Consider the following 25,307-nt stretch of genomic DNA (forward strand, 5'->3'; position numbering starts at 1 on the left):
TTTATTATTATTATTATTATTATTATTATTATTATTATTATTATTATTATTATTATTATTATTATTATTATTATTATACTTTAATAAAAACATTTACAAAAGATTTTTCTTTTAAATAAATATTGTTCTTTTGAATTATCTATTGTTCAAAAATAAAAATAATATGAATAATATTATAAGAAACCAATGTGACTCTGAAGACCGCTGAAAGTTCAGATTTTCAACACAGGAATAGATTACATTAAAAAATATATTAAAATAGAAAACAGTTTTGTTTTTTTGTTTTTTGTTTTTTAGTTATAGTAATATTTCACATTTTTACAGTTTTTACTGTGTTTTGATTAAAATAATGGGGCCTTAGTGACCATAGAGACTCAATTTTTATTTTTATTTTTTTTTTATCCCATGACCCCAAACTATTAAATAGTACTGTATATTATAATAAATAAACTTTATGGATCATAGTGGAAATGCAAAAAGCGGGCTCAATGTAATCAGATGTTAGAGCATTTATTGTAAATCACAAAACGTAAATTAATGTCTAGTAGAAAATGCAGTGAATACAATGAACTGATGCATCACGTAGAAAATGCATAATTTTTAAATTGTTGATGAGATCCTATAAAATAGCATTCTCTTATTGATTGCATATCATGGACTTTATCTTCTTCCATGTCTTTTAGGATACCATTGAAATAACATTTTATTTTTTATGTGTGTCCTGTTTTTTTGTTGTACTAACCGTTTTCTTAGAGCGGTAAGACTGTATTACATCTGTGCTGTTACAGGATCTGTGTTCTTGGGCTGTGAGAAAAATATGTGCTTGTTGTAGGTGTTAGTCGTTAATTTAATAAGTGATTAAATACTTCTGATACTGATTAGACAGGTGTGTGTGTCAGTGTCGTACTGAAAGAGTGCTCCATTCATTAGCTTATGCATATTAAACCAGTTTCAGTTTACAGCTGATATTTCATTTCCCAGATGGAAGTCCGGAGACCAGGCTGAACGTGAAGTTTGTCCAGGACACGTCCAAATTCTGGTATAAACCAGATATCTCCAGAGACCAAGGTAAGGATGCAGTGTATGTGTGTCCCAGGATTAATTCCTCTATATTTAGACCCCCAAATGAGGCTCACAACTTCCATAAACAGTAAAATATGTCTCACGCCACCCTATATGAGGTCAATCGCTGTTAGTCTCCACATCTGGTTCTCCTCTGTGCTCTTATTGGATTAGATCATCTGCGCTGGAGTCCTCTCTAAACGCAAGCACATGCAGTGACATCACACGGCACTCAACATGTGTGCGCAGTTAAATCCAGCGAACATCTGCATCTGTTGCTTCATTAACTTGTCTTAACGAAAACGAATAAACCTGCTTAGCAAGGTTTTTTCCTCCACTCGCTCCCTATCTCTCTGTGTGTAAAACTGCAGGGTACATTACAGCAATTTGTTAACATATTATAGCCTTCACTTTCACATCTCCAACTGGTGAATAATGATCACATGGTGTCACATGGTGAAAAATACATTTACATTTATTCATTTAGCAGATGCTTTCCCCCCCAAAGTGATTGACATAAATTAAAAATAAAATAATAAATAAAATAAAATAAAATATTAAAATAATTATAATAAAAAAAAGAATATTTAAACAACTGGTGAATATATTTATAGAATAAAATATAATAAATATTAAATAATAAAATAAAATAATATTTATATTTTTGTGGTTATTAGTAATATTTGTTGTTGCACAATAAACAGATCCTGGGATGCCACACAATTTGGACTTTTATAATTGTATTTTTTTTGGTGGGGGGGATTGATTATATTTCTTTTAACTTTATAAGACTGAAGCTGTCATTATGCTACAAATAGACTGCCTTTGTGATTTTCTTCTCCTCACTGTAGCGATCAACATGCTGAAGGATCAAGAGCCTGGAGCCTTTGTCATTCGGGACAGTCATTCCTTCAGAGGGGCTTACGGCTTGGCAATGAAAGTTGCCTCTCCACCTCCGACCGTGCAACCTACAAAGAAAGGTATTTCATGTGCCTCCTCCGGGCGTGCGGCTAATGCAGATAATCATTTGCCAGATCAATTCCAGACAGGAGATCTGAACCCACCTGGATCATTATCCTTTTGTGTCCGCAGCAGACACACACACACACACACACTGAAACGTTTCATAATGAAAACCAAAGACAGTGGTTTCCCTGCACTACCTGTCACTTATTCTCTTTACTCAATATTATTACAGTACATAATTCTCTGAAATAATGGATTCTGATTGGTCGGTTGTGGCACGTTCAATCTTATATATGCTCTTTTTTATTGTGTAATAAAATAGTTTCAACAGTTCAAAATGTTATTTGTTTTTGTAGATTTGTTTCATGTCCATTTAATCAATAAATTTAGTTTTATTTATTTTAATTATATTATAATAAACACTGTTTTTAAGACTGAGAAAAACACCAATTCAGTCAATTGTGTACAAATATTTGAATAATTGTGCATTGCTAATATGAAAAAAAAAATCAATAATTTAAGTAAATGTAAAGATATCAACAGAGGGAGAGTCTGCTCTACAAATGATACTATTATTGGTTGTTTTATTATGCTGTGTTACTTTATTTGAACATTTTTATCCCATATTTATTTCAGCTGGAGACGTCACTAATGAGTTGGTGAGACATTTCCTGATTGAGACGAGTCCAAAAGGCGTGAGACTGAAGGGCTGTCCTAACGAGCCGTACTTTGGTAAATTAAACCGTTTCAATTTGAATCCCTTCTGACCTGTGTTTAATATTAGCATGTTGAAGATACATTCAAATAGTAATTTTTTATTAGAATGAACCACGTTGAAAGGATTTCTGCCTACGTAGCCTCATTGCTCCTCATAGCTCACGAACACTGACACGAGAACCATTTGCTGAATGTTCACTAATGTGAAAGTCCAATCTGTCAAGCTTGTAGAACAAATGCTTGTGTGGTTCAATACAAGTTAGCATGTGAATCCTTCCCTTTAAATCAAGCTGTCCGTGTAGCTTCCAGAAAGCTGCAGAACATATGCAGTCCAAACGACAGCATGGAAGCAGCAGACATTATTAAGTACAGCTTAAAGACGGCCCCTCTGTAATTTAATGTCTGCTGACCACATTACACGGAGGCCTCGTCTGTTCAATGGACAGTGCTGTCTTCTTCAATATGCCCCGTTCCACATCAAATAAGGAGGCATAAAAATCCAGGGCTGGGCAGCTTGCATAAGAGCTCAAACATCCCGTTACGTTAACCGTTGCATAAGCATGTATTTATTATCGAAAAGCAGAACAGACGAAGGACAACTCGGATTTTGTGGGAATGAAAGCAGGGGGATTTCAGGTGTGTGGGTGAAATCTGGCAGGATTCCGGTGTTGTCGGGAATACTACTCAACTTAATAAATGTACAGAAGTACCTAAGCTGCACTCCTCCAGCTGAATCTCTGCCAGGACGCCCACTGCTCACAGGATCAGTTCACCAAAGAAAAGCTTATCATCTGCATATCACTCCAAAGACACATGCTGTTCATTTTTCCTGTAAATACACAATGACCATGGCCATCAAAATGAGCAAAAGCTCCTTAAACATATCATAGAAGTTGTCTTCTGAAGTCATATGATAGCTTAATGTGCTGAGAAGATCAAAATAGTGGTTATTTTCCACTACAAATACTTTACTCTTTGTGTTACGTAAAACTGTCATATGGGTTCAGAAAGCATAAATGAATTAGAATACACCAGTCATACTAACTACGTTTGTGATCATTTATATATATATATATATATATATATATATATATATATATATATATTTATTTTTTTATTTTTTTATTATTTTTTTTTGGAGCGCATCTGTCATCGTTTAATTCCAAATAATAAAAAAAGAATGGACAAATGATTATTTTGTTTCCTCCGATTAAAGAAGAAAGTCAGGTTTGGGACAACATAAAGGTGAGCAGCTGTTTAGGAGTGAACGATTCCTGTAAAGGGGCCTTGAAGTAAACCGTCTTCATTTCCTGTTAGTGTTGATAAAATCTGATTGCTGAAGGAAGAGAGTTTACAAGCTGATAATAACTTTTAAAATTGGCAACAAGGACTTCTTTCCACAATTAACCTGGACACTTTGCTTCCGAAGTTCTGCTGTTTATCACGAGCAGTAGGACACGTTCTGCCCAAACAAAGGCTCTCCAGAGTTTGTTTTTCCTAATATAGTCAAATATTTGAAGCAGAGGTTTAATAAATTAAGACTCTCTGGAGGTTAAAGCATGTGCCGGTATGAATGTCCCAACTTTCGCTGACAAAACTGGTCAACAACATGGATTTATGGATTGTCAAAGCCAGGCATCAAATTTTGACCGCTTCAGGGGGTTGTAATGTAGAGTATGCCCTCCTCTGATTTCCGCTCATAAATCTGACCCCAATTTTGTTTTCATCCTCTGTGTTCAGGCTGTCTGTCTGCACTGGTCTACCAGCACTCCATCACTCCTCTGGCTCTACCCTGCAAACTAGTCATACCAACCAGAGGTGAGACGTCATATCACTTTCTCTACACAGACAGTGGGCTCCAAAAGTCTGAAAAGACAATAATAATAATTAAAAAAAAATATATATATATATTTTTAAAATATTTTTTTAAGTAAATAAGTAAAATACAAATGGACTTTGTGTGCAGCTTGGTATTTTCATCATTTTTTATTTATTTATTTATTTTTTATTACATTTTACAGTTTGCATAAAAACTCAAGGATGGAAGCCTAGTCATATGAACTCTTTTTTTAAAACCTGAATGTAAAGCAAAATGTAATGTATCGAAATACAAAAGTAAAGCCAGATGCATGCTTCACATATTTCCACAGTGACTTTTATGTGTGTTTGTGTATGTACTGTACATGCCCACTCATCATGACCTATCTTAGCTGCTCTCTGTCATGATGATGTATGTCCTGTTTGCCCGGTGTGAATAATTGAGGTCTGCACGTTCAGCAAGCCTCCGTCCTCATCCAACTGCTATATGCCATCCAAGTGTCAGGGGTCATGAAACCACACACCTTTATGTGTGCATCTCTGCCTTTTCAAACACTGTGTTAGCCAGGAGCTTTGATTCCTGGCATAGTACCAATTCTCGCAGCACTATGACAGGTTAAACAGACAGGATGTGTTGAGTCTAAACTTAGACCCGTTGTGATTTTTACAGATCCTCTGGAGGAGTCATCTGAGACCGCAACGCCAACTAACCCGGCGGAAGAGATGCTCAAACAGAGTGCAGGTGAGAATATTTACATCAGTGATTATTGGTATATCACAATAACGTATTTTTATCTTTTTATTCATCTAACGTTAAAACTCTTTAAATGCAATGTTCCAGCTTCAAATTAAGATCTACCTATTTGTGGCATAATGTCAGTACCACAGAAAACCACCTTTTCAACTTTCATTGTTTTAAAAAGGCATTAATCACAGTTACAGTAAGGCACTTACACAAGAAGTACGAGGGCCAGACAATAAACATTAAAGCACATTTAACATTTTTTTTTTTTTTTTTTTTTACAATTGGAAATGCTGGACTGTATTTCAGTGTTTTGAAAAAAAATACAAATAAAAAGGAAAAGAAAGCTGAGGGATTAGTCAATTATATTTAGTGGTTATCAACATTATGCCTTTAATGTTGTTGATACAGCTAATATTCAGAATGTTGATAGATTTAATACATTGAAATTGTATGTAAGTGCATGAACGAAAATCCTGAGAATGTGAACTTATTTAATAAAAAGTTTAGATTTTCTTGCTCTAACTTTAGATATTAGATACATTATAATGAGGGTTTTATTCCATTAGTCCAAGTGTTAATGCAGTCAAACTAGCTCTGTTACTTGTTTATGATCTGATATCAACTCTGAACCAACTGCCGTGTTCTTCCCCACCCTGGTGTCATTTCTGTGGAAATGATTTAGGGCAGAAGAGTCCAGCTGACTCCCATGGTAAACCCAGTGATGCTTTGCGTATTTTATTCATGTATCTGTTGTTGTGTTTAACCTGACTTTGACTGCCGTGTCTAGAGAGAGAACCGCACTCCTCTTTTACTACTGTCTGTGCATGTGATGGTCCAGACCTCCAGAAGTACCTTCCCCTGTCTGCTAAAAACTGTTCGGCTCCTCTGTGTTCAGCTTTTTTTCAAGGCCTCGATTGTATTTCAAGAACACCTTTCTAAATGAACATGGCATGTTCCTTCATGACTGATGTTAGATTACTATGCATGGATCTACTGATAGATGATGCCAGTGGTTCTCAATTTCTTTTTTCAATGCCACCTTTGAGACAAGAAAAGTTTTGAGTCCTCCTAATCATTCATGCTAATCAGCTGTTGCCATATTTTAGTAAAGTACATACAACTGTTAAATTGTATTTGGTAAAAAAAAAAAAAAATAAATAAATAAATAAAAGCCCTTACCTGCATTTACTGTATTTTCTAAAGTCTAAGATAGGTCTTTGTAATAATAAAAAGAGAAAATGCATGCAAAAATGCATAGAATATTTCAAAGATGTATTTTGTAAATAAAAATACAAATACAATAAATAATTAATACTGATTTGCAGGAGAAACGTTGAAGGGGTAGTTTAACCGGAAATAATATTAAATTAAAAAAAATATTTATTTTATTGAATATTTTATCTTAAAATAAAATATTCTAAAATATTAGATTAAAACTTTAATTAAATTAAACTTTTTGTTGTTGTTGTTGTTGTAAAAATTTAACTAAAATTTAAATGTAATGGAAAATATATAAAAATGTATTTAGCATATATATAAATAGCATGTTTTAATATGTGGATATGAATGATATTTTAGCATTTTAGGCTTATACCTCCAACCCACACTTTGAGAACCACTGGGTTTTGCATATGCAGAATGTACTAATGATATGTGTGTGTTTGATGAAATCACAGTGTGTATGAAGATCAGAATTTATTAAGGCATATATGCATTACATAATGCAGCTGTAATTTTTTTCTCTGCAGATACCAGAGTGGTCATTGATCTATGCATGTTTTCTTGTCTTTCTCAGCATGTAATGTCCTGTACATAAACTCTGTGGATATGGAGTCTCTGACTGGGCCTCAGGCCATCGCCAAGGCCATCTCAGAAACCATTGCATCCAGTCCCACACCTTCTGCCACCATTGTTCACTTCAAGGTGTCGGCACAAGGCATAACGCTCACTGACAACCAGAGAAAGTGAGTTTCTTTCTTTCTTTCTTTCTTTCTTTCTTTCTTTCCTGTTTAAATCGTAATGTTTTCAAGAGCTACATCTGAACATGTTTTAAAAGCACATACCCGTCATTTCTTCAACAGGGTTTTCTTCAGACGTCATTATCCCCTCGGCACGGTCACGTTCTGTGACATTGATCCACAGGAGAGGAAGTAAGCAAACCCTGAAACCTTAGCATTAACTTTAGCCACAGCAGTCGATGTCACAACATTTATATATTGATCAGTGGATCTGGCGACAGGATCAGAATTATGTTTGTGCTTGCCAAGCCATATTGCTGTTAATGTTGTGCAATATTACAGTTCAAGGCATTTTGAAAAATGTTACCTCAAGTTTTAAGATTTAAGGTTTTTTGTCACATTATATACATATTTTTGTTAGTTTCTCATCCTACAGTGCATCAAACACAACCAATAAGGAATTATAGACATAAACACAAATAATAAAAGACAGTATATAATAAATAAACTCTTGAGAAATATGTGGGAAAAAAAAGATTTTTCAAAAATTTACATATTTACAAAAATAAAAACACTATAGCAATTCAGAACATCATACCATTGTGGCTACTACTAGACTGGAAAAAAAATAAAATAAAAAAGATGTAGGAATGTATATATAGGAAAATAACAGCAAATTTCACAATTAATTTAAAAAAAAAAGTAACAAACACATTAAATTAATCATGAAACGTAAAAATAAATCTGTTTTATTTGCAACTTGCTTTTAATGTGTGATTAGTAAAGCTGTTATTGTTTTTACTGTATCGATTTTTATCTCTTGCAAGGGATCTGTGTGTTCCTTGAATACTTTGTTATTATTCCTATTTTTTTTTCTTCATTTTTTTCATTAGTGCTATAGTTGCTCAAAGTTAAACATTCATAATCTGTTTCAATGTCGTTCCAGGTGGAGCAAACCAGAGGGTGGCACTGCAAAGTAAGTTTCGATAACTGTGAACTTGATCTTTTGCAGCTTAGCAGATGCTGTTATCTGAGTTTAGATATGCATCAGTCCCAAGAGCTGCTCCCCCTTCCCTGTGCATCATGGGATAGAGTGCCTGTGCTCAGGGCTATCGTGATGATTGAGCAGGATTGTGATCATCAAAGAGCATGACGCTAACCTGCCAACCCTCACACACCTGTGCCATGATTTAGAGGCCACACACTACATACATGAAGGATAAATGCTTCAAAAATAAATAAATAAATAAATAAAAGAAAATAAATAAAAATACAATAAATACATTCATACAGGTTTGGAACAACTTGAGGGTGATGATTTTTTTTTTTTTTTTCTTTTTTTTTTTTTTTGAGCTCTTTTAAAGAGACATGATATGATATGATCCTCTCACAGCCAATCTGATCAGATCTCTTTACTGAGCACTTGAGTTTTCACGCACAAGGCACTTTACACTCCTGGAGCAATGAGGCATGTGACAGCCCTCATGGCTCGATCTGGGCTGCTTTTGAAAGAGATCGGACTGGAACTTTGCTGTTGATGCAGGGTTCAGATATGTTAAAGAGGAGGAACCGATCATTGGACTGAGCTGAGGATGAAAGCACTATGTTATAGGCATGAACATGAATTCTGCTGTTGTGGTTCAGGAGTAGCTTGGGTTTAATATCGTGACAGAATAAAGAATGCTGCTGGGTTTATATGTTTAGATCATTTGAGGAGAGAGCAAGGTTGTGTATTTAAGGGAACACTCCACTATTTTTGAAAATAGGCTCATTTTACAACTCCCCTGGAGTTAAACAGTTTATTTTTACTGTTTTCGAATCCATTCGAATAGCACTTCTAGTTTAGCTTAGCATGGAATATTTAATCTGATTAGACCGTTAGCATCTCGCTCAAAAATGGCCATAGATTTTTGCTATTTTTCCTATTTAAAACTTGACTTTTCTGTAGATACATCATGCACTAAGACCGACGGAAAATTAAAAAGTTTAAATTTTCTAGGCCAAAATGCCTAGGAACTATACTGTCATTCTGGCGTAATAATCAAGCAACTTTGCTGCCATACCATAAGTGCAGCAGGCGCAGTGATATTACCTGAAAATAGTCCCTTGCTAACTTCCAACGATAACCTATTTTTTTTAGACGCTGCGTAATATCAATGATCCATGCTAAGCTACATTTAAAGTGCTACAGCCAGACCTGGAGATTGGCTGAATAGATTCAACAATGGTAAAACTCAATGGTTTGTCTCTAGGGGAGTTGAAACTTTTGCCTATTTTCAAAAATTTTCGAGTGTTCCTTTAAGATCTCATGCCAGAATGAGTGCCAGAGTACACATGTACATACCAACTTTAATTGTGCGTTCAAACTAGAGATGACTGAAGCATTAAGCACGAGTGATTTACATGTTAAGTCAGTGCAAAGACGCGAATAGACATCATGTGGTGCGATTCGTGCAAATGAGGTGAGGTGAATGACGTGAATCGTGCAAATGACACAGCTCAAATTGCGCGTTTTTTTGTTGAGTTGAAAAATAAACACTTTGGCGAAAATTTGCATTGAGTTAACCAATCAAGAGCTTGCTTCTGTAGTGACGTGATTACGACGTAGCAAGCACAGGCAAAATCTGAAACAACAATAGAGGAAATATATTTTATGTTTAACCACAAAAGAGACATCAGAGCATGAATGTGCGTTTTTTGTGAAGTGAGTTTCACTTGGGAATAGCCCAATTTATTGTAAGTGTAACGGGGCTGATGAGACGTAAGACGTGCGTATCCATGTGCAAGCTTTTATGGGACAGAGATTGTTGTCATAACAGGCATGGGTCAAACAATGGCAAACAGGTATATAGAGGGCAAGACACGAGAATAATCCTAGGGCAAGCGTGGGTCTTCGATGAGCAAACAATAACCAGAGGGTAGATATGAGGGGTAATCTAGTAATCTAGTAACCAGAGCAAACAGGTCAAAACACGAGAAGGGGCAAGGAAAATAATAAACTATGAAAACAAGAAACTAAAGCAAGACTATGAAAACAAACATGGAATGGCTTGGTATCGCAGCTATCGCAAGGAGAGGGATATATGCAGAACAATACTCTGCAGTGTGTGAGGGGAAGTCCAATGCTTATAAAGCGTGTCTGATGATTGTGTTGTGTGTGTGTAATTGGTCTCAGATGCATGGTGTGATTGTTATCAGATGATTGTGATTGGTGCAATGGAGCATGGGAAATGTGGTCCAGGATGTACTGTGTAGTGTGAGAGTCTCTGTTGTGGATGATGACATCTGGTGGTGAATAAACAGAAGTTTAATGACCATTATAGTCAGAATGACAGGGGAAGTTTTGTTAAGAACATGTTCAGGTCAGAAAAAAAGATGAGTAATTATATATATATATATATATATATATATATATATATATATATATATATATATATATATATATATATATATATATATATATACAGTGGGGCTCAAAGTTTTTCGCACCCCTTGCAGAATCTGTGAAAATATGAGTAATAAAAAAAAAAAAAGAGAGATCATACTAAATGCATGTTATTTTTTATTTAGTACTGTCCTGAGTAAGATATTGTGCATAAGATATTAAATAACCCCACTCAAAAGTTTGGGAACCCTTGGTTTTTAATACTGTGTTCTGTTACCTGATGATCCTCGACTGTCTTTCTGTTTTGTGATGGTTGTGCATGAGTCCCTTGTTTGTTCTGAACAGTTAAACTGAGCAGCGTTCTTCAGAAAAATCTTTAAGGTCCTGCAGATTCTTCAGTTTTCCAGCATCTTTGCATATTTGAACCCTTTCCAGCAGTGACTTTATGATTTTAAAAATGCAACTTAACACACTGAGGACATTTGAGGGACTTAAACACAACTATTTAAAAAGATTCAAACATTCACTGATGCTCCAGAAGGAAACAAGATGCATTAAGAGCTGGGGGTGAAAACTTTAGGAATTTGAAGATCAGGGTAAACTGTACTTAATTTGTGTACCGGGAAACATACAAGTATCTTCTGTTGCTTACGAAGGGCAGAACTAAATGGAAAAAAATATATTTTTCAACAAAATAAGACAAATTTGGCCATCTTAATCGTGTTCAAAAGTTTTCGCCCCCCATTAATTATTTATTACTTTCTATATCAACCTCGTCAAATAAATGGTACATGAAACAGTTCTTTTAATTCTTTCAAATAAATAATAGAAAACTACATCAATTATTCTGGTCACACTTTAGATTAGGGTCAAATTCTAACTATTAATTAGCTATTAACTATGACTGTTGCCTCAATATTCTCTAAATTACTGCTTATTAATACTTAGTAAAGCAGTTGTTAAGTTTAAGGATTTAGTATAAGGTTGTGCAGAATAAGAAATTAAGTTTTTTTTTTTTTTTAAGTAACAATAAACAGCCAATATCCCAGTAATCCATGCTAATAAACAACTAATTAATAGTTAGAATTGGAACCTGAAGTGTTACCAATATTCTTATACTCATTGAACATATTTAAAATTATTCTTCCTTTATGTTGATTGTACAAGTTTTAATGTGTGATTAGTCACATAAATCTGTATGAAAAATTTCTTTCAATTTTGGGGTGGAATGTGGCCTGGACATGTTTTCTAAGATTCATCCAAGTACTGCTGTGAATCTCTCTAACTAGTTTCAAGTCTTCACTAGCTCCTGATCTTACAGTGTATTATTATAATACATACATTAAGATATTTTTCTTCTTCTTCACAGGTTCTTTGGCTTTGTGGCCAGAAAGCAAGGCAGCACGACAGACAATGTCAGTCACCTGTTCGCCGAGATGGATCCAGATCAACCGGCCACAGCCATCGTCAACTTCGTCTCCAAAGTGATCACTTCTCAGAAGCGGTGAACTCTTCCCGCGCCACTGCTTTCCAGAGGACTTTCATTTTGTTCTGTTGAATTCTTTTTAAATGTCTGTTTTTCATTCTGTATGTTTGGCTGAGAGGCTGTGTGTATGTGTGAGGAAGGGTTATTTGGACGGCAGTGAGGAAGAGGGACAGAGGAAGTGCAGGGTGGGCGTAGAGGAGTGAAGTACAGAGGGGAGGTGATCTTCATCTCACTTGGAGGGAACGTGGAAATGATGTCGGTGGTTTTGTTGCTCTTTTTTTAAGAAAAAAGGAAAAGAAAAAGTAAAAAAAGGTTGATGAGTAGGATGAAATGTGGGGCTGATGCACCAAAGATAAGAGAGCAGTCAGGACAAACCAATCATTTATCCAAGCGTCCTTGTATATCTTGATAAACCACGGCTGCTTCGTTAAAACTGTACATATGAACTGAAGCATCACCTCTTTTCCTTCTGAAAGCGGCTCCTGTTTCTCACGCTACAAGTGCAAGACCTTTTCATAAGCCAACTAAGAGTCCACTCTGGATACACTTAAAACCTTGTGGGGATTTTAAAGTTCCCTTGCATGTGGCAGATCTGGCAGAAGATAAAAGTAAGGGTTAGATATTCCCATCCTCAAAGATGCGCTTCAGAGAAAATGAGTTGTTTCAGCAATTCAGCTTCTCCATTCACTTCTGGTCCATAAATATCCAGCGGTTTCCATTTGGAAAGTCTTCATTTTCAGGAAAGTGCAATACAATGGCATTTGAAGTCAGACTGAGAGGTGACAAGCAGGGAAAAAAATAATACATAAATAATAAATAATAATAAATGCTAAAAACTGAATATTTCTCTTCATCTGGGTGCAGCTGTTTGCATAATGTCATAGATTTCAAGAGACGTTTATTTCCTAGCGCTTTATACAATGCAGACGGTTTCAAAGCAGCTGCACGGAAATAAAGCAGGAAATTCCAATACATTTGCAAAATTCATTATGGAAGAACTTTAGTTTCAGCTGAAAAGCAACATTACAGAAGATTCAGCTCAGTTTAGTTCGATATTGGCTCAGTTTAGTTCACTAACAGTGTCAATGTTGGAAAGCTCATCAGTATTTAAAATGAATTCAAAGGCAGCTCAGCTTTATTCAGAAATCATCAGATAGTCAGTGCAGTCAAACTGATAATAGTTTTCTGAATAAACCCCACGTGTGCAAGCCAAAGGCGACAGTGGCAAGGAACCAAAACTCCGTCATGAATCAAAATGTTACATTCAGCTCTTTCCATTTGGGAACAGTCACAGTAATGGATGGACATCTGATTTGATATGCTGTTCTATGACACTTTCCGAGCAGCTAGTTGTAACTCCTGAGCTGAATTGAACACAATAATCTTCTTGAGATCTTTTATGCACGTGTCAAGCATCAACTTTTATCTCCTGGTCTGCAGTTGTTAGCGTCCATGAGCCGCTGCTGTGCTCTCTTCTCTTCAGGTCTGAGTGTGTATCATTGTGTATCTGGCAGTAAGGTGTAGATCAGTCACTGTGTCTCTATGCCTCGCTTCAAACACACTCACACTATCATTCTACCCCAACGTAAGCTAAGTATATATATATAAAAAAAATACATCAGAAAGCGATTTTACTGAATATTTATTGTGTTATTATGTCTTTGCTACTTTTTTTTTTTTGCTCCATGTTAACTCATTTACCTATAGATATATTGTATAGTCTACATAAAGATTAGCCTCCAAAAGAAATGATCTTTATTTTGGCTAATATTTCGAAATCGTGAGATTTTGAGAAGTGTGCTATGATGTATGGTGTAAAGTGTATGTATTTGGAAAGCTTGTCATTATTGGATGTTTTTTTCTCACGTCGTTTTCCTTTAGCTTTAGATCGACATCGACTTTGCTTTTGCATCACTCTAAAAAATGCTGGGTTAAATATGGACGGTAAATGTTTAACCCAAACTTCTGGGTCAAAACAACCCAGTCGCTGGGTTTGTCCATATTTTACCCAGTGCTTGGTTGTATTGTTTACTGCAAGAGGTTTTGTGTAAAGAAAAGTAAGGAAGTGTCTTTATTTTTGTATTATGGTTATTATTTTGGCATCTTTTCCCTCCCAGTGTTCAGCCCTCGGTGAAAGCCACTGTTTGGCCCCTCGCAGTGATTCTCTCAGGCAGAATTCAGTATTGTTTCATACTGCCATCCTGAGGCGCTGTCAGGTATTGCCAGCCATGTCGTCATCTACGCATCCTCCCGTTCCGAACCCTTCTTAAATTTAGATGAAAAGTAATACTGCAGTGTTTTAACTGTGATTTGCAGAGAACGTACCCCACCACACACACTTCTTTAGTTTAAGCAGGATGCCCATGCCGCCCTGAAAACTGTCCCTTGTCTTGCTTTTATGTATGTAAATACTTCATTTTTGCCAAAGATTTGATTTCACATTTGTATGCTTTTGTTTGAGAATTGATCACTGTCTGGTCGTGTGCGAACGACGGCTTGTTGTTTTTGGCACGGGGGTCTGTTTTGACTCGATGCACATGCTATATGACGTGTTCCACTGTGTTTGGTTGCCATGATTCCCTTGTGTTTAGCCTTACAAAACTGCTCCAAAAGAATGCAAAGCACTTAATGATCAAGAGCTGAAAAAGTTCATAATATCTTAATAAATATGACCGCTTCAATTATCCTAACAGCAACGCCGTGTTTACTCTGGAAGCGTCCAGAGTCGTGAGGATGCCTGCACTGGAAGCTCAAGGCTACGCTTCAATAAAAATAAATAAATCTGTGGAAAATAAAATCCTATTTTAAAACTGACTTGCACAGGCTGTTTGACAATAGAGACTTTCTTGAAACACAGCCACTTTGTGCAATCAGTTCATGCATGGGATGCAATGTTTCATTGCAACAGTTAAGTACTTACAGTATGGTTTAAAATAGTAGGCCAAAGGCAATTTCATAATCTGACTTTGATGTAATAATCAAGTTATGCAATAGTTAATTAATGCACATGTATTAAATGTGCAAGTGAAATGATTTGATTTCAGATTAAAGTATCTAGAAAGTGTAGGCCTTTCAGTTGATTAAAATGGGAAACATCTACATTTATGGTGCTGGACGTGTCTGGTGTAAACATGGTGTAAGAGTGATGATGCACACTAGAATATATATTTACTTGCTTTGCTTGACTTTCTGGATTTTTAATTTGGTGCTCAGGCGTAGATAAACGACACAAACTGTGTTATCCAAACAGTCATTTCCAAACCACACAGAAATGACAAAGTGTTTGCATTTACCTGAAAACATTTAGGCAGTCAAAGAAAGAGACCTTCCATCAAAATCAGCTCCGCACTCCTCCATGTATTAGTCAGCAGTGTTGTGTTATTATATTTTTTTATGTCCACTCATTAACAGACTTAGAATGTGTGAATGAGCTACTATTGCTGTACAGAACCACGTCGTTTTATTTGCTTCATGTTTTACAGCCTCATTGTATTGTTTTGGCAAAAAAAGTATACATTAAAGAGCGATCCAAATCAGTTACATTAAAGTACACTGTTGCTAGAAAGAGTGTCCTGGTTTGTGCATTTCTTGGAAGCGTCGCCTCTAGTTAATCATGTGAATGAGGTGCAGCGTTACACTTCATTACCGGATCTGAATGAAAGGTATTTGATTTTACTAATGTAACTGTCACAGTACCAATCACTTCAGAGGCCAAGCCTCTTTTTCCATTGCTCTTCGGTCACATACCGAGGAAAATGAGACGGAAAAATAAACTCGCACACAAAGAAACCTCGGAGGCAGGTCAAGCGCTGTAGATTGGCCATGCATTATTTCAAATTCTCTTCTTCACAGCCAAAATAAACATGTGTAATGTGAACATTTATGGATTAAGGGTAGGAATGCATGAAATACAGTAACAAAGACTTGATCTGATGTAATTCCCTCAACTATAGATCATGAAACATGGGAATTTGGATGCTAATCTGTCCAGATGCACAGTAGGCTCCAAAAGGCTGAGATTACAATGAAAATCTGGAATTTTGTTTTATTAAACCCTCTGGTGCTGCTCGGTAATTTTTGATCAAAAAGTTTAGCATTTTTTTTTTTTTTTTGAATTTTTTAATTTATTGGAATGGTAAGAAACTTATGGTGAGCACTTGGTTTTGTCTATGTGAACACACACACACACACACACACACACACATTAAATAGCGGACATGAAAAGAAATTTCAGAACACAGTTTGTTTAGATTGACGGATTAGATTTTCATGCAGTTTTACTTGTAAAACATGTTTTGGATAATATATATTTCACACAGAATTAAAAAAACAACAACAACAACAAAAAAAAAAAAACAGTATTTTTGTGCATTTTTCATAATAAACCTAATAGTTTTTCTTAGTTTCACTTTTTACACTTCAGTAATAATTTGCCAATGTAAATCTGTGTTCCACAGCATTCAAGATTTATGACAGTTTTAAGATGAATTTTTTTTCTTTTTTTTTTTCTTTTTCTTTTTTTTTGCTCTATGGTCAAAAAGTGGTTGAAGGTTAATAAATGTATAAAAACTATTCAATTAATATCATTTAGGACCATAAAAATGCTAAATATTACATACAAAAAATAAAATAATAATAATACAAGGACATTATTTCATTGAAATAAAAAAGGTCAGTTTGGGGAAGAATATAATGCACTATTTGAAATGACAATAATCTTTAATAAATACATATTTAATAAATGCTAATTAATTATAAAAATGCAGACTTTTGGACCTTACTGTATGTGCTCTGAACATCAGCAGCTTGATGTAAATGCTTAGATCTTCCCAGAAAACAGACTGCACTAGAGCATATATGCATTTGTTGATTTGCATTTCTTTCACTTTCAATAATTACATCTGTCCACAAGTGAGGAGGGGATGGTGATGTCATTTGGGAGTTATGGAGTTATGTAGCAGATCAGTAAGCAGAAAACCCTTTTCTCATTAACATTAATGTTCCAAGTTGGGACACTCCTACATATTCACATTGCTAAAAGGTTACAAAAAGCTTTGGCCCATTGTGTTGGGAGGGTCACTCGAAGCCCCAATAGATTACGGAGCAAAACAATAGCTCTTACAGCATTACTCAGAGTTTCCACTGATCAGTCAGACAAAGCCCTTCAAACCGACCTAAGACTGGGAGTCTGTTATTGGTTAGTATCATCTTGTTCTGCCTGTATACACTCACCAGTCTTAGGGAATCAGTCAAACTATTTCTTGCATTGACTTTAAAGGCAAGAACAAAATGATTAGAATGTTTGATGTCTGTTATAATGACATTAGAGAGATACTATAATAGTTTGCATTAATATTTTGGAATATTTTAAGTTTTGTTGCAGCATTAGAAACACTTTATTATTATTATTATTATTATTATTATTATTATTATTATTATTATTATTATTATTATTATAACTTATATATATATAAGTAGATTAAAGCTTGCTCTGCTCCTAAACAGTAGAATATGGGGGGGGGGGAGGCAAAGGAACATGTTAATATTTTTTAAAGCATTAGTTTGTTGAAGGGCAAATTAAGAGACTTTCTTTAAGACTTGCAGAAGGCCAGGGATTTTAATTTATATTTCCATTTTAATTTTAGTTAAACGGTTTAATCATTTTGTTTTGCATTTTTGTTATTTGTATTCGTTTTTTCATGTCTTTGTAAGTTTAATTTTTTTTTAAATCTTTTTAGTTCATTTATTCATTTATTATTTTATTTTTTTCAGCTATTTTAGTACATTGAGGACAACTAAATGAAAATGATAAATGTTGCAATGTTTGCAGTTTTTTTATTGTATTTATTTTATGTCATTTAATTATTTCAGATATCATTTATTTTAAGTTTTGGAAATGTTTTTATTTACCAAACTGAAAATATAAATATAATTTTCACTCAAAAATCGCTAGTCAATTTGAGAAGTAATTAAAAAAAAACAAAAAACACTTTAAATAACAAAATCTGAAGAAGACAAACTGAGGTATTATTTTCTTGTAAAACCTTCTCCAATAATTTTCCGTGCAGCATACAGAGATGAGCAAACCTTTCACTATGAAGTGCTAAAAATGAAACCGGCTTCAGAATCATAGGTCTAAAGTAAATGCTGCATTATATTAAACTACATTACATATAAAAATAAAATCTAATCCATTTAAATTCTGCTATATTTAGTTCAGTGCAAAATGTTAGATATAACGTAGATATAAAAAATAAAGATATGCATCACTGTCATATTTTTTCCTCCACCCTTGTGATATTTCAGGGCTAAATCAAAGCTCATCAGGACCAAGATTGGCCTGTGGGTTCTGGTTTGGCCCTCTCTGATTTGCTCTGACCCTGGCACTAGAAGGTCGACACATGCTATGATGCTATTACAGCTGTTGGCCATTTGATGTCAGTGTTGACCCTTCCTAAAACAAGCTGCTGCAGCAGGAGCGTCTCTGGGTGGAAAGAGGAGCTTATCTGTCCTTTACACAGTAACACTGTATTATTGATGCTGGTAACGGTGCAGATAAGGCCCCAGAAGAATTTCAGACACTCTCTGTTAGCCCGAGTCTCGGTTGGTGATCTCACCGATGTGTGACTGAAAGAGCTGTCCGCCCCCGACACCCAAACAATGGAGCCAGTTCAGTCCCACAGTTTATACACACCGTATCGCTCCAGGAAAACATCTCTGTTTGACGTTACGGCTGATGGAAAAGTACAACACCGCGTTTGAAGCGTGTGTGGGCTGATTTTTCCCCCGCAAATGTCATTGTGATTTTGGAAATGCTCTCGCCAGGGGGTCCAAATGACAAGATGGGAGGAATTAGGCAGTCCATTTGAGGCCGAGGAGGGGATAACCCTCTAATCCGAATGGGCTTTTGTGCACCAGGGAGGAAAAGCTGAAAATCAATATTCCGTCTGGTTGCTGAGCAAAGTAATCTTTCTGGAGAACAGGTGTCCTATCGCCTGGCAAAGCCTCTTGTCCTTGCATCACACATCGAATGGTGGCAGCTTTGGGAGGGAGACGCCCTTTCATACCGAGGATTGGATGGCGCTCTCAAAGGAGCTGACCTGAAATCATACTCGAAGCTGAAGAAAAGCGCCGCTGAGTGATTTGTTAAAGGCCTATAGGTGAGTTTTCACTGGCTTTGGACGTCAGCTTGTGGATTGGTTTGGTAAGCTGGCTCCGCTGAGACTGAGTTTACGGGGGACTTGTTTGTTTGTCCGTGTAACTATGTTTCTTGTCGAGGTTTTTTAAATGAATGGAACTAGTAAATCTGACTCAAGCGCTCTCCCATTTTTTCCAGGGCTGGATTATGGGCCTGGGCCTCCAAAACTGCCAAAGGAAGTTGAAGAGCAGGACCTTCAGTTTATAAAGCATGAGTGGCGAGTCTCATGCCTTATGACTTGTTTTTTTCAGTTAAAACATAAAAAAAAAAAAAAAACTTTACTGTACAAGATTGAGGTGTTTAAGTCTATTCTGTTTTATTGCACTGACACTCTTTTATTAGTTTTTAACTCTTTATATCTAAAGCAAGTGGAAAATCTGCCAGTTCCATAACACAAAACAAACAGACATTTGTTTTTAGACATTTTAGCTGATGAAGTAGCCATTGTTGCAGCGCAAATTGATTATCTTTTCTTGAAAACAAAATAATTGTTTTTTACTGTTCATTTATTTATTATTGTAATTTTTATATCTTATATATTTCATAGCGTTTTTATGTTTCTTTAGTAGTCCAAGAATGAAAAAAGCTTGGCCAAATAAATTGATATGATATTTCTGGAAAAATTTTTACGTTTGGCATGTTTCTTTTTTGGGGGTGGCAAATATTTGGTACTACAACTTTCTCCATTTGTCAGTTATGATTATTTAGAAACATTATTATTATTATTATTATTATTATTACTAATGCTACTACTACTAACAATTTGTTTAGCTCTATTCACGTACAGTCACAAAATGTTGGCCAAATTGTGCAGCTCTACAAACAAATTGTATTCGCAATTTTATTTATTTATTTTAAATATATATATATATATATATACACCTTTCCAATTTAAAATAAATAAATAAAATTGCGAATACAATTTGTTTGTAGAGCTGCACAATTTGACCAACATTTTGTGATTGTACGTGAATATAAAATGTTATGTTGTTTTTGTTTCTTTTAGGAAAATGTGTCTGCATGTCTACTAGGGGTGCTGTGGGGGTCTGGCATTTGAAGCGTGTGTCCAGGGGGCTTGTATAGGACCATGATCTGGCCTTGCCAGCACCCCATCGAGGCAGCAAGGGCCAAAGCTTGCCTACTAAAAATACATGCTCCAGGATGTTATTGCTAAGCTGCACATGCGTGTCTGGCCAGCATTTTTCAGCCTTTGGGATGTTTCCTTTCTCTCTCTTTTCCCTCCATAAATTAAAGAGGTAAAATTCCTCAGTAACACATCATAATAATGTTTGGCCTCTGACAGCATGTCCAAGACACTGCACAGAATGTGTTTATTACAGTGTGTGTGTTAAAGGAGTCTTGGGACCTTCTATTGGCTCATAAAGTATTATCAAAGAGTGCCAGCCTTGGAGAACACACGCCGCACCTTTCAGATCTCCAGCCTGATTTATTCTAGACGAGCACCGGTGTTGAGGAAGCTAATCTGAAACAAGCTACAGACTAATTCAAAACACTTTCAAGTTTGGGGTAAAAAATAAATAAATAAGAAAGTTAATGTTTTTTTTTTTTCTCTTATTCTTATCAATGCGTCATTTATTTGATTAAAAATATAATTAAAACAGTAACATTGTGACACATATTACAATATAAGAGTAACTGCTTTCTATTTTAAGATATTTCTAATGTAATTTATTCCTGTAATGCAAAACTGAATTTTCAGCAACATTCCTCCTGTCTTTACTGTCACATGATCCTTCAGAAATCATTCTGAAATGCCGATATGCTTCTCAAGAAACATTTATTATTATTATTATTTTTTTTTAAATCTTAAACAGTTGTGCTACTTAATATTTTGGTAGAAACAGTGATGCCTTTGTCTCTTATGATTCTTTGATAAAAAAGTTCAAGAAATGTAAACATTTTTTATATATATATATATATATATATATATATATATACATATATATATATATATATATATATATATATATATATATAATTGAATGTTGTTAACCTAATTGAGGTTCATTCATTCATTCATTCATAGCCCCCTCCCCCCATTTATTTATGCAAATATAATATAATATAATATAATATAAATGTTTGTCTGTTTGTTTAAATGTATTTAAAATTATGATTCATATTTTTATTTTTATTTTTCTGCCACATAAAGTATGTTTTGAAAAAAAATTATGTTAATTAAGGTGACTACATTAAACTTATGCTAAATATAACCGATAGCAATACACTCAATTTAAACCGAGTCAAATTATAAGATGCATCCCAATTTGTGTATTTTTTGTTTTTATTTAATAATTATTATAAAAAGTTATAGATAAATCAATGGGAATAGGTCAATAGGAATTATAGGTCAATAGGAATTATAAAAATTCCAAAAGGAAAAAGTGCACTTAAAATTCCCGGATGATGCACTTAAATAAATAATAATAATAATAATAATAAAAAATAATATATATATTTGAATATTAGATGATTCATGCCCTCAATTGTCACAATTTTAATTATGTACTAGAAAGAGACTCCAATGCTGGATGACAAATAACATAATATACTAGACATTTGAGTGCATGGTGCATAGAATAAGTGTCTAGTATAGTGCATCATTTGGGATACAACTCCTTCGCTATGAAAATAAAATATGACAAATTAATTTACTGTAGTAACATCACTACACTGTGCACTTTCCACATGTGTAATTTGGAACACAACTACTTAGCTATGAAAAAAAAAAAAAAAACTTCACTACTTATAGACACTTGCCCCCAACACTGTGTACTTTCTAGATGTTCATTCCCGAATTGCCCTGTATATCAGCATTTACTCCCGCTCTGTAAATATCCCTGGTGCCCTTATTAACTGAGCACAGAGAGTTCTCTTCAGACCTCTCATCTGGATAGAGCTTAACCTCCCCCGCCCTCCTTTTCTTTAACTGTCAGGTCAAGTACGCACCCATATAAATAGCCTGCAAAGTAGGGGTCAGAGGTCAGAGCTGGGAGTTGAATGTAGAACCCCAAGAGGGATCAGGTGTCTCCTCCTTACGGGCGAGGGGGGTGGGACATCACCTGAATGATTGGGAAGGCGGGTGGGAACCATTAAGATGGGGAAACACCCCCCCCCCAAACCCCTCCTTGGAGAATTCTCTAAGACGGGCCACCATCCGGCTCCGTTTACCCAAACAGGTCAGGTGCTTTTTCCGTTTCAGTTTACAGGCCGCTCAGCTGGGGCTCTTAGCGGAGATTGCAGTCAGGCCCCGAGAGCCTCGGCACATACACACACCGAGCACTTACGCTAATCTTTCAGGTGGTATCGCTCTCTCGGCATCTGTATTGTGCGGGTGCGAGGCTCCCGTGCTTTGTCTTACCAAGGGGGCCCTTCTGTGCTAATGGTGCCTTGCTCATTGGCAGAGATCTGCGCCTGCTGCAACAGATGGCACTGGGGTCATCACGGGTCAGGGCGGGTTACAGCTGTTTAGGGTTGTTGTGACAGGGCATCTGCTTTGCAGCGTGCATGTGGAGGACTGGAGGTGCACCACTGGTCAGCCTCACATGAAATCATTCCTACTTTTCCACAGGAACTGCCCTACATTTGCTGCCAAGGTTTCAGCAATCATTCACATATTTATTCCAAAACCTAATGGGCTGCCTAGCTAGACAGTATTTTAAGGCATCATAGGTGCACTTCCTTTTACGTGAAGGTAGGTAATGCTGCATTTTAAAAATGCTAAAGTGACATTGAAGTTTTGCTGGGAAGGCAATCCCAAAATTTACTGCACTGAATGAATATAAACATAGAACAATATACGGCAAGAAAACTGTAACTTTACAATAAGGTTACATTTGTTAATACTAGTTTTTTGTTTGTATTTTGTTTTTACAGAATGTATTAATTTGGGTTATTAGCTAATGTTTATATATACATATTGAAATATGGAGATCACATTACCCAGAATAAAATGCTATGAAAGTATTGTTCACTGTTATTCCATGTTACATGATTTAACTAATGATAACATCAACTGTTACTGAAATATATGTATAATATTTAGAATTGACCTTATCCTCTTGTCCTCCTGTCCTTCATCGAGGATTTTATTATTTATAAAATTAATTTAAATGTATCTAATCTCGATTGCTGTTTCAATTTGAAAACTTTTGTTATTACTTTTATTCAGCAATGTTGCATTAAATTGATAAAAGTGACAGTAAAGACAATTTTCCCAAAGGTTTCAATTTCAAATAAATGATCTTCGTTTAATGGGATCTGCTCCATCATTTTGAGTACATGGCTTGTTATGCAGAATTATTTTGATTGAACAAAGAACGAACAAAGCAGGTCTTTGCTTTAGTGATGCAAATATGAAGTCAATCATTTAGTGTAGCCTAAATTGTCATTTTAAATAATGACAATTTATATAATATTATTTATTTATAAAAATTATATACATATATATATATAATTATTCTCTTTTTAAAATGAGAATTTAATTAAATATGTATTAAACCATTAAGAATAACAGATTAAGTAAAAGATATAACCAACGTTATGGACATTGAACTACTTTCCTGAGGTAAGCTTTATGTCATGTGACACGTTGTTCACAACAAGCTGGTTTAATAACGTTTTTCTGAGATGAAAGCATTGAATGGACAATTACATGAGCGATTATACATTCAATAAGTTGTATATTATCGCTCTGATGTTCAGTCATGTATTTTTTCGGGATATAGCTAGTGGCAAGACGATAGAGATGATCAGGTCACGTGCGTTTTGATCTGCCATTGATTGATTTGATTTTTTTGTGATGAATTAGTATACTTTGATAGCTTAGACATTGTTTCATCAAAAATATCAATTGGTTTTTGGGTCATAATCGCGTTTGTTTGTTTTGGCTTTTCCCCGCAAACCTCTCATAGCATCTTTCAACTCAAAATAATAGAGCAAATCATGTGATAGGACTCTGGTAAACTGGGACAGTTTTTGTCATTGAGATGCCTGGGGGCAAAATGTAACTCATTCTTGTACACTGTAAAGACCTGTCTAGTCTTCATGATTTTATTATCTTTGGCCTAATAGCTGATCAGATCAGTCAGGTTGTTGGCTGGGAGAGAACTACTCTACCTCCACATACACTCTCGGGAGGCCCAGACTGGTTCTGGTGTCAGGGAGTTCCCTGCCTAGAGCTTGCGCCCATGTAAAAGAATCACTGGCCCGTCCCATTCCAGGCATTGCAGACGCTGGAAAGAATGCCGCGATGAAAGTTGTGATAGGTTCAGGCAGGATGAATGGCATTCTCAGGGACTGTGGGGGAGATTCTGGGATGGGCTGGAAGAGTCTGCAATGGCAATGGGGGTCAGGGAGGGTTAGCATATAAGGGATATCCAAACATTGAATGTGCCCTGGTAGTACGGACTGTCCTGTCCTGTTTGCTTACACTGAGCATTAGGAATGGGCCCCCAGTCATCGTTGCAATCTAGGAATGGGCGTTAACACCTGCTAAATACGGGCATGGAAAGGATCGCTGAGGGCATGCCGTTCTGATATTAGCCCCCTATGAAACTTTAGAGCAATGCATATATCAACTGCAGCCATGCTGTATAATCCAACATTCCTATACGTGAACCATGTACATTTGAGCCATAACATACATGATGTGTATCATTCAGACTGGAATTGAAAAAAAACATTTTTATTTGAACTGAATCTGATCTTGAGGTAGCATACCAATTGTGGAACTACAATTCTAATTCGAATGTAAAGAAGCAGATTAAAAGCGAACTGAATATTCTAAGTTCATGTGAATGTAATTTAGACATAGTTTGTCAAGCCACACTTCAAATATTTGCTTGATAAAGCCTAATTTTAAAGTTATGAGAAAAGTTTATTAAGGCCTTATGGGCAGAATTTATAGACAGAAGGATGGATTGGTATAACTTGAATCTTTGCATTTTATT

The 25,307-nt window shown here is 35.5% G+C and overlaps 1 protein-coding gene across 11 annotated transcripts in view; it reads left to right on the plus strand.

Annotated features, from left to right (window-relative positions):
- LOC113108284 (tensin-1-like) overlaps positions 1-15,705 on the plus strand; it is a 242,767-nt gene extending 227,062 nt beyond the window's left edge. For 9 of the 11 annotated variants that reach the window (XM_026271224.1, XM_026271220.1, XM_026271226.1 and 6 more), the window contains 10 exons: positions 982-1,068; positions 1,914-2,042; positions 2,665-2,760; positions 4,486-4,563; positions 5,234-5,305; positions 5,991-6,017; positions 7,104-7,272; positions 7,390-7,458; positions 8,213-8,242; positions 12,021-15,705. In XM_026271224.1, the coding sequence (XP_026127009.1) occupies positions 982-1,068; positions 1,914-2,042; positions 2,665-2,760; positions 4,486-4,563; positions 5,234-5,305; positions 5,991-6,017; positions 7,104-7,272; positions 7,390-7,458; positions 8,213-8,242; positions 12,021-12,159 (896 nt within the window). In that variant the 3' untranslated portion in view covers positions 12,160-15,705. The remainder of the gene's footprint in view (positions 1-981; positions 1,069-1,913; positions 2,043-2,664; positions 2,761-4,485; positions 4,564-5,233; positions 5,306-5,990; positions 6,018-7,103; positions 7,273-7,389; positions 7,459-8,212; positions 8,243-12,020) is intronic. The other 2 variants (XM_026271223.1, XM_026271230.1) reach the window with 1 other exon arrangement.
- Positions 15,706-25,307: the final 9,602 nt, after the last annotated feature.

Source organism: Carassius auratus, chromosome 9, assembly GCF_003368295.1.
Source record: "Carassius auratus strain Wakin chromosome 9, ASM336829v1, whole genome shotgun sequence".
Lineage (NCBI taxonomy): Eukaryota > Metazoa > Chordata > Actinopteri > Cypriniformes > Cyprinidae > Carassius > Carassius auratus.